This window comes from Vicugna pacos, chromosome 3 (assembly GCF_048564905.1).
Source record: "Vicugna pacos chromosome 3, VicPac4, whole genome shotgun sequence".
NCBI classification, from domain to species: domain Eukaryota; kingdom Metazoa; phylum Chordata; class Mammalia; order Artiodactyla; family Camelidae; genus Vicugna; species Vicugna pacos.
Genome location: NC_132989.1, coordinates 44,811,065 through 44,822,434, shown reverse-complemented (window position 1 = coordinate 44,822,434; position 11,370 = coordinate 44,811,065). Strand labels below are relative to the sequence as shown.

At 35.9% G+C, this 11,370-nt stretch overlaps 1 protein-coding gene across 1 annotated transcript in view; it reads right to left on the bottom strand.

The window, feature by feature from the left end:
* Window positions 1-7,565: 7,565 nt before the first annotated feature.
* Window positions 7,566-11,370, bottom strand: part of LOC140695739 (uncharacterized) — a 134,798-nt gene continuing 130,993 nt past the window's right edge. The window contains exon 4 of the mRNA XM_072958929.1: window positions 7,566-7,908. Coding sequence (XP_072815030.1) covers window positions 7,566-7,908 — 343 coding nt within the window. The remainder of the gene's footprint in view (window positions 7,909-11,370) is intronic.

Below are 11,370 nucleotides of genomic sequence, written 5' to 3'. Positions count from 1 at the left end.
CCTCACCTGACATCTCTAACCACAGAAACAAAAAGAACTAAATGCTCCTCTGCTTGAAGAGAGAGGCCAGAGAAAGAAAACCAAGCAGACAGTTAGAAGCACTAGAAGAGAGAAAATGACTGCATGATTTCTCATCTAGGACGTGTACTGGCTCATGAGATATACACAAAAATCAAATTTTCCTGCAGCAGTGCAATGAAGAAATGGCTGTAATTGGAGAGAGAAAATCAAAAAGAAAAAAAGTGAAGTGACAGCAACATCAAGGAAAGAAATTATAAAGAAAACAAAAGGAAACAGCTTCCTTGACAGTAGAAAGAATCCAGTTCAAACATTTATCAGGCACCTGATAACAGCAAAGAAATGGGCTGAATGCCAAGAGTTCTAAAATGACTAAGATTGGCTTTTTTTGTAACTGTTGCCTTTTGTGGAGAACCCACTATGCACCACCACCTTGCACACATTTTCTTACATTGTCACCATTTTTTCTCTTGTTTGGTATAACTGTCTTTATTCTATCAAAGAGGAAACTGAACCTCAAGTGTTCAACTTTCCCAAGGATACAACAGTAGTAAAAGATAAAGCTGGAATTCAAAACTACATTTGTCTAATCCAAATTCATTTTCTTTCCAGTATACCATGCAAGCTTCCCAAAGTTGGGAATCAGACAAGTTTATAAATAATGCAAGAAGCAATCATGGGGATAGCTGGAAAGAAACTAAGAGAAAAACTAACGTGGTCAGGATACCTGATGGAAACACCAGTGTTAGCATATGTAGTATTTCAATATTACCTTAGTCCTATTGAGACATAATCAGTAAATGATATTTATAATGATAATTTCAAAACATCAAAAAAGCTCAGTTTTCTTTTATATCCTCTAATTTCTAAGGAATAAATTGTAAGATACATTTTAGAACTTCCTGTAGAATTTCTTCAACTTCCTCACATCCCACCTACAAAATTATTTAAGTTTGTCACCTTTCTTATTTCTTCTCTTGAAAAAATTCTGGCCTCATTCATTCCTTCATTCAGTAAATATTTACTGAGTCCATGTCAGGGTCTATGCTAGATTCTAGGGAGAAAATGAATAATAAAAAGAAGATTCCTGCCTAGATGGACTCATATTCAAGAAGTGGGCATAGTTAATAAGTATTTATATCATATCACATTTTATATTATATAAAATATATCATATATGTACTTATACATGATATATAATTATATGTAAACATGTATGGTATATATTATATATGTTTTGTATATACAACTTTGTATATAAATTATATATTTTTATATATGATCTATTATTATATGATACTTAAATAGTTAAACTTTAAGTAGTTTAATCAGAAAAAGGATATATTAAGTTATGCTAAATACTTTGTGGCATATCTGGGTGAGCCAGGCTCTGAGAACACACAGCAGGAACTAACACACAAGCCACATCATGCCATCGCTTCAGCAGTGATCCTATGGTGCCACACTGGAAACAGACCTCACAACTTGCAACAGTGATACTGCTCCATCATTACTGCTCCTTGAAAGCAAGATATTTTGGTTATATCCTCACCAAAAGATGCATTTTATGATAGTCTATGGATTATAAATGGAAAGATAGATTTTTTTTAATGTACTCATAAATTGTGCATTATTATTATGTGGAGTGTGGAGTACATAGTATTATGTAATTTAAGTGGATGTGTCAAGTGATTGCCTCCATCTCAATTAGAACCAACCTTTATTTTGTTATGGACTGAACTGTGCCCCCTAAAGTTCATGGCTGAAAGCCCTAACTCCAGTGCCTTAGAATGTGACTGTATTTGGAGTAGGGTTTTTAAAGAGGTAATTAAGTTAAAAGGAAGCCACTGGGGGTGGGCCCTTATCCAGTCTGACTATTGTCTTCATAAGGGGGTTAAGAGATACAAACTATTATGTATAAAATAAATAAGCTGCAAGGATACATTGTACAACACAAGCAATATAGCTAATATTTTATAATAAATATAAATGGAATATACCTTTTAAAAATTGTGAATCACTATGTTGTACATCTATGGCTTATATAATACTGTACATCAAATATATTTCAATTTAAAAAATAAAAAAAGAATTTGGCAAATTTAGTTTAATTTGTGTTCTGTGTGTTTACAAATTAAACAAGTATGTTAACAATTTTTTAAAAATCTATGACCTGTGGAAATCCAAACAAAATGATAATTAACTATCACTAATTTCCCCATGGTATAAGTTTGAGAAAGTATGCAAGGGCATTTAGTCTATATTGCTTTACGAATAATTTATTAATCTTCTCTCTTCTCATAAGAAGTAAGACTACTTCGTGATTTACATGGCTCTGCTAAGGAGTGCAGAACTGCGGCTTTTCTGAGCATCCACCATAACAGGGTAAGAAAACTAGGGACCAGGTGCCTGTTTTCATAAATGAACTTTTAACAGAACACAGTCAAATCCACTCATTTACATATTGCCTATCACTACTTTTGTGCAACAACAGCAGATCTGTATAGTTGCTACAGAGATCCTACTACCAGGCCCTCAACATAAGAACATCTGCTATCTGATCCTTTAACAAAAAGATTGCCAACCTCTACTACACAACAATCTTCTTTGCCACGCAACTCATGAAGATAGTTTTTCCCAAAGATAGTTCTTACGTTAAGCTGCTGCCGGCAATTAAGATGCAAATTTTGCTTTGTTTCGTGTGGATACAGAACATACATATCTGTGTCAAATAGCATTCCCAGTCCCCTCTCGGTTGCCCTGCTGTTTAGAACATGAGGTGAGGTCCAGCAGAACAGGGTAGTAATAAATAACGTTTATTAATTGCACAAATAAAATAAGGAACTATATGGATTTTCCATTTTTCAGAGAAATGAGAAGAAAAATGTTTAATCAGAGATATTGTCTATGACACAGCTATGATAGTAATAAACATATCTTAGTGAAAGATGACAAAAAATGGTATGGAAGTATTTATTAAGATGTTTCTCCCAAAGATAATGCTGGTTTCATTGTAAGGTTTTAAACTGCTAGTACATATTAAGAATGATCAGTTTTTTTCAAGGAAATATAACAGAATCACATTTAGATCCTATTAGACTTAAAAGCTTTGCACAGCAAAGGAAACCACCAACAAAATGAAAAAACAACCTACTAAATGGAAGAAAATATTTGCTAATTATATAACTGGTAACAAGTTAATACACAAAATATATAGACAAGTCAACAGAAAAAAAGGCAATTAAAAAATGGGCAGAAGACATGAATAGACATTTTTCCAAAGAAGACATTCAGATGGCCAACAGGCACATGAAAGGTGCTTAACATCATTAATTATCAGAGAAATGCAAAATAAAAACACCATGAAGTATCACCTCGTATCTGTCAGAATAGCTATCAGCAAAATGACCATCAGCAAAATGACTACGAATAACAAACGCTGTTAGCAAGGATGTGGAGAAAAGTTAACTCTTGTTCACTATTAGTAGGAATGTCAATTAGTGTAGCCACTGTGGAAAACAGTCTGGAAATTCCTCAAAAAACTAAAAATAGAACTACCATATTATCCAGCAATTCCACACCTGGGTAAATAGCCAAAGAAAACGAAAACACTAATTCAAAAAGATACATGCACCCCAATGTCTATAGCAGCATTACTTAAAATTGCCAAGATATGGAAACAATCTAAGTGTCCATCAACAGATGAATAGATAAAGATGTGGGGGGTGTTTGTATGTGTGTGTATGTATGCATATATATAAATACACACACACACACACACACACACACACACACAGAAATACTATTTTGCCATAAAAAAGAATGAAACATTTGCAACAACATGGATAGACTAGGAGGGTATTATGTTAAGTGAAATAAGTCAGACAGAAAAAGACAAATACTGTAATGATCTCTCTTGCATGTGGAATCTAAAAAAACACAACAAACTAGTGACTATAACAAAAAGGAAACAGTCACAGGTACAGAGAACAAACGAGCAGTTACCAGTGGGGAGAGGGAAGTGGGGAGGGGCAATATAGAGGTAGGGGATTAAGAGGTACAAACTATTATGTATAAAATAAACTGCAAGGATGTATAGCACAACATAGGGAATATAGCCAATATTTTATAATCACTATAAATGGATTATAACTTTTTAAAAATTGTGAATCACTGTATTGTACACCTATAAGTTAGATACTATTGTACATTAATTATATCTCAATTTTTTTAAGTTAAAAAAAAGAATCATATTCACACAGCAGGGTTTCTCTCCCTTCAATGTGCATATGAATCATGTAGGGAAGTTCTCACAATGCAGATTCTCATTCAGTGGTCTGGGTGGGACCTGGGACTGTGCATCCCTAGCAGGCTCGTCTCTAGACCACACTTGAGTTCTATTACTTTGTCTTTTCCCTACCTTCCTGGGGTAGCCAGTCTCGAAGATGGCTCCCAATCATCCCCACCTATAGAACTCACCCTCTCGTGTGGTCTGCTCCCACATTGTGCCAGGGAGGGTCTGCATGACAGTTTATGCATGTATGTCATTTCTAAGATTAGGTTATAAAAGATTTCCACCATGGGTGTATGTGTCCTCTCTCTCTCTCTCTCTCTCTCTCTCTCTCTTTCTCTCATTCCATCTAGGGGAAGCCAGCTTCCATGTTTTAAGGCAACGGAGTAAACAGGACCATATACTGCAAAACTGAGTTAACTGGCCAACAGCTACTGAGGACCCAACACCTACTATTATATGAGTGAACTTAGAAACAGATCCTTCAACTGTGGCTAAACATTGACATGCATGCAGCCCTGTCTGACAGCTTGACTGCAACTTCATAAGAGACCCTGAGCCAGAACCAAGCAGCGAAGCCACTCCCTGATTCCTGACCCTCGGAAACTATGGGCGAGAATACATGGTCGTGGTTGTCACTAAATGTCACATACGTGGTCAGCTGCTAAGTTTCGTGATAATTTGTTACACAGTGATTGGTAACTAATACCTTTAGTTAATGATTTTACAGTACCTTTTTGGAGAGTTTGCACTGATCAGGAAAGAGGGTGAAGTGCAGTTTTTATTGCTAATCAGAAAATAAAACCCTAAAGCCTGTAACTACAATGTCTTTTCACGCTAATCACCATGCTTTAGTCTCAAACTCATAAGAGGTATAGACGGCAGGATCATCAGTCCCCTTTACAGATGTGGAATCTGGTAGGTCTGGAGAGATGTACTGTCTCTCCAACAACATATGGCATGTCAGCCAAACCTGAACTGGATCTCTGCCTTTCTTATTTCTTCTCCCAGGGCTCTTGTCATTAGACACCCTGCCTCTGCTTACCATTTCTACCCAAGAGTTGGTTGGTGGTCAACTAAATAAGAAAGCTGGAAAGCAGGCAAGAGTTTAGCTTTAGGTTGCAAAGCCAGTACAAGAGTGGGAGGTGTAATGAGAGCTACCAGCTGTTACATAATTTGTGCCATTATTATAAGATACTTTATTAAACTAGATAAACTGTCATATTATGTATAGCCCAGGACCTAATTGGCAGATCTCCTACCAACTCTTTATGTAACAAAGACTTGATTAAAAACTGCATTTAATGATCCAACTTACATGTATTGTGAAACGATCGCCACATTAAGCTAACATCTGTCATTTCATATAGATACAAAAAAAAAAAGAAAAAGAAAAAATGTTTTTTCCTTGTGATGAAAGCTCTTAGGATCTACTCTCTTAACAGCTTTCAAATATACCCTACAGAGATGTTAACTCTAGTCATCGTGTTGTACACTCCATCTCTAGTAGTCATTATTTACCTTATAACCGGAAGGTTGTATTTTTTTTTACCACCCTCCTCCAATTCCCCCTCCCTTCACCCCCACCTCTGGTAACCACAAATCTGAACTTTTCTTCTATCAGTTTGGATTTTTTTTTTCCAGATTCCACATATAAGTGAGTTCAAACGGTGTCTAATTTTATTGCATGTTAATAAAAGCACTTAGGAGTGAGATGGGATTATGCCTCCAAAGTTTTTTCAGCATTTTATAAGGATCACTTAGGGCTTATAAAACTTTAGAGATCATCTGGAGGAAACTAATAGGTAGTTGAAAAGGCTTATAAACTAACAACCAAGAAGTCCCGGCTTCCACATTCAAGAAGGCACCTGTTCTCCTGGAGGGTGAGTTGGCATTTGGTCATCTGGAATCTATGTTGATTTTGTGAATCACTATAAATATTTCTGCATGACCTTATTTCAGTCATGTCTTTATGTTTGAGAACAAAGTAAACATGAGATTTATCATGATCTTGAGGCATTTTATGAATTGGGAAAAATATTTAGAAGGACAAAATTATTTTTCTTGAGCTAAGAAAGTATTCAAATAGTCACCTTAAAACAAATATCCTTAAAGCAATTTACACTATGGTTTCCAGTCCCTTTACTTTAGTGTTGAAATCACCTGAAATTAGAGAGCCTGGCTAAGGTGGTAACATTGCCACCCACTAGCTGTGTGATACTTGATTAAAGTTGCCAAATCTGTCTCTTTATTAAAAACTGAGATCATTAATACTATGTTCCTTACAGTATTTTAAAGGGAATTAAATAACTTAATACCTATAAATTACACAGTGTAATGTGTATGATATAATAACTTTCAGCAAATGCTGAAAATCTGTTATTATTTATTTAGTAATAGTTTCTTAAATGTAACAATCAGGCAATGGGACCATGTTTCTCTTACTTGCTGTAAACTTCTGGAGAAGAAATCTACAAAGATGATAGTGAGAAGAAACAAAGGTTAGAAAAGTAAAAGACAAAATCAGCTATGTTTGTTACTTTTACTTTACATCATCACGGAACAGATCATATCAACTTTGGAAGGAAATTGTACATATATATACATTAAGTACGTATCAAACATTTGAAATATTCTTTTAGTCCACTAAATATATTTTCCAAAATATTCATCTGGCATTTAACCTGCACACTTCTGAGAGCTAGTTACCTTACTTCTTCATTGAAATTGTAATATACACAACCATTTTTTCCAAGGTGACATTTTGAAATATGAAATGCAATTCTTAGTTCTGTAGCAAGTTTGCACTCCTGTTAGAATTGCTGGGCCCTCCATTCGTTAAGATCAGATGAGATGTGTCACCTTCAGTAAAACTTTATTCAAGTCTTTCAGGCAAAGACAATTTTTCCCTTTGGGCTTACCCAGATAACATTTTACAACTATAAAATGTCACAGTTACAACTGTATTCTAAACATTTATTTACAGACTTCTTTCCTCTTCTAGATGGCAATCATCTCAGAAAGTTTAAAATTTTCTTTTGTTGAGAGGGGGTACATAAAGTGAGTGATAAAAGGAATGAATTTGATCCTTTACTGTGTACTGGAATGCAGAGAAATATATAGTCTTCTGAGATCTTTATCTATATTTCTATACTGTGTATCTATATCTCTACCTATATCAATTAGATATGGATATAAATGCATGGTATTTAGAAAGACCAATGATCTTACCCTCACGCCAGACCTTTCTGTTTATTTACAATGGTGTGATAAAGATGTCAGAGATTTTTGGCAGTTTTTGTTTTTGCTCACAAAGTGGCTTCCCAGCAGCAACTCTGGGAACTGCTCCTGGCACAGGCTCCCCACAGCTGCTCCCATCTGCAAGGGCTCTTCTCTGAAATGGCTCCTGCTGACAGTGGGTCCCATCATCAAAACCCCAGGGCAGCAGCAGTTCATCCTGTCTGGAAGGGCACTTGCCAGCCTCCTCCTTCCCTTGGTGCTTGGTCCCTGCTCTCTTAGCACCATTTCTAGGGAGGCTCACTGCAGGATCCAGGGTCCTTTGGGCAATTAGACAGAGTGACACCGCTCTTTCTGAGGGACTAGGTGAAAGGTATGAAGATAAAACCCCTAAATTATAGAAAATGGTGCTCTGTTCTCTGTAATTTTCTACGGTCTACTCAACGTTTCTTGAGGTTTCTAATCCCCCTCTGGAGTTGTAAGTGCTTGAGGACATTATACTAACCCTCACTGACTAGAAGGACACAAGCCTAGTGAAGATTCCGCTATCTTATGTATGTTATCTTATCCTATCTTATGTCACAGCACACATCTCCTCCTTTTGGGAGAGGACCACTGATGTTTTGGGGGAATGCTTCCCTCCCCTAGTTTCAGTGTGTGTGGCTGAGGTGCAGACAGGTAACACTCACCAACTCTTTTGTACAAAAGGTTATACTATGTTCTATGTTGCACAGATTCTATGTTGAGCTGAGCAACAAAGTTCTAAGAATTTTATCTGTATATGTATCTAGGTATTTAAAAAGATAAATTGTTTTTTTGATGGCCTTGTTAAAGAGAAAGGATTATGTGATCTTTAGCTAGTATGGCAACTATGAGGAGATGGTCTGCTGAGAGACAGAGAGAGAGACAGAGAGAGAGAGAGAGAGAAAATGTGTGTTTGTACGTATGACTGTGAGAGAGAAAGAGAAAAAGGATCCTGAAAATAATATTTGAATGCCTGGACTTAACCTATCTGGCCAGCTCTATTCATGGGTTTTCGTTACATGATTTGATAAATTACTTTATCCTTTTTATTTGCATTCGCTGGTTTGAATTAAGTTTCTGAAATGTGTAACTAAAATGGCTCAACTAATTAATCAGGAAACTAAGGAACTGATGGGAGCCCCAAATCCCATTTGTTCATCTTTCCCTACATAGCAGCCACATAACCAGGTAACCAGAATTCCCAGGACAACTTTACTTCAAGTGTTTCCTACTATTTTCCCTATCAATATATTTTACATTTTATACTTGGTTATTTTTTCCCAGAAATAAATGGGAAATTATGACTGTAGGGCATAAGGACACCAATGAAAACCAAGTTTCCCCACAGTTACCTTAGGCCTTCCAGTATTCTTTTATAAATCTTATATTATAAATGAAGTCAATAGTAGCTGCTCTTTCATAAAGAACTGCTGTGAAAATTAGCCAGCATTAGTAAAAACAGAAAGGTATATCCATCAAATAATAGTATACCAGTTGACACAGCATATAGAATAGAAAAGGTGTATAGACCTGTGACTTTAATACCATTATTTCCAAGAAACTGCAGTGATTGTGAGGTGCTTGTGGCTGATCATGTCTCCCCCAACAGTGTCTGTATCCAGACAGCATTTAGCACATTTTTTTGGTTGCATGTGAAATGCTCTTTGTTGGCTGCTTTATCTGGACACGGCCCTCAGGAAAGTCCTAGCTGAGAACACTTTACTAAAATCCGGTGGTCCCTACACAGAAGGGAAAATGGAAGACAGTCATCCAGAGAGTCCAATCAACTTAAAAAAACAGAAGAAAAATCCAGATAAATGACGTATATTGTAGGAAAAAAATAGTTAATTGCTTTGTATTTTGGTTTCATATCACATGTGCAGATGTTCTCCATGCTTATGTGATATGGTTGGAATTCTGTAATAAAGCCTCTATTTTCTCATTGTCTAGGATGAAAGGGTTCAGAAAAGGCCCAGTGGAGTCAGTTACTCACTCATGTATGAGTTGGGTGCCAGGAAGCAAGCTTTGGTCTTTTCTGACATCTAGTCACATTTTCTAGATCAAGTCATCACTCATAGAAGAAAGATTATGAGACAAGACACCATCCATTTCATCCTCTTATTTTCCACACAAGTAAATCAAGCCTCAGAGAGGTTCACTGATGCACTGATGTTCATTTGTGGCCATAATCCACTGCCCTATTCTCCATCACTTTTTCCCAAATGCTGTTGCACTGGGGGTATTAGACATGTTGTGGGCATACACAGACGAGGCTTTTATTGTAATAATCACACATTTAACTAATTGGATATTTTAAAACCATAGCTTACAATTAAACCTGTGATTTCACAAGTATTAGTACTTAGAATAAGGATAAGTTAAAAATCATAGAGTTGGCTTAAGGTATTATTAAAGAAAAATAAAACATATCATGTGACAGACACATGGTTATGACCCCAAATTATGAATGTAACAATTCTCTTCATGACAGGTGATGTGATAAAATATGTGTGTATATATATTATGTTATAGGAAAAATTCTTACAAAGATGTAAATTTGAAATAATTTTATGTTTTTAACAACTGATTCTATTAAGATAATTAAAGTACACTATGATACAGCAATCCACTCCTGGGCATTTATCCAGAGAAAACTCTAATTTGAAAATATATGTGCACCTCAATGTTCATAGTGTTACGGAAACGATAGGCCAGTCAAGAAACAAGCACCACTCGGAGGGTTGGAGTACTCAGATGGATTACGCCGGCGGGCTCAGAGGGGCTTCTGCTCTGAAGCTCTGAGCACCTCCAAGACGTGCACATGAGGTTTTATAGGGTAAAGTACAAGCTTGGGGTATTAGGCCCATAGGCATGGAACAGCTTTAGCAGCATTATCATCACAAAAGCGGAGGCGGGGAGGCAGCAAACCAACATTCCAAAGCCAGGTATGTATCTTTGAAAATCCAGCTGGCTAGCAAAACACATGAACAGCAAACCAACACTAATTAACCTAGATTTACAGGTTAGTCTAGCAGAACTCAGATCAGTATTCCAACACTTAGATTTGTGAGTTATCTTGTTAGACCAGCCCGGTTTTTCCTTCACAATAGCAGCACTATTTTCAATAGCCAAGACATGGAAACAACCTAAATGCCCATCAACAGAAAAATGGACAAAGAAGATGTGATATGTATATGTATTATATATAATATGTGTATAAACACACACACAAACACACACAATGGAATATTATTCAGTAATAAAAAGGAGTAAAATAATGTCATTTGCAGCAACATGGATGGACCTAGAGATTATCATGTTAAGTGAAGTAAGTCAGACAGTGAAAGACAAATATGGTATCACTCTTATGTGGAAACTAAAAACATGATACAAATGAACTTATTTACAAAACAGAAATAGCTTAACAGAAATAGAAAACCAACCTGTGGTTATCAAATGGGGAGGGGAGAGAGAGGGATAAATTAGGAGTTTGTGATTAACAGATACACACTACAATACACAAGATGGATAAACAACAAGAGTTTACTGTATAACACAGGGGACTATATTCACTATCTTATAATAACCTATAATGGAAAATAATCTGGAAAAATGTATATATAGCTGAATCACTTTGCTGTATATCTGAAATTAAAAACAATATTATAAATAAACTATACTTCAAAAAAGTATATGAAAACATAAAACAGAAAATGTGCAAAGTTACTTATTTTTTTAAATTTTCTGATACTGAAGCTCAATTTTTCAGGAATTCCATTGTTTAAAAAATTGCTAGTTCC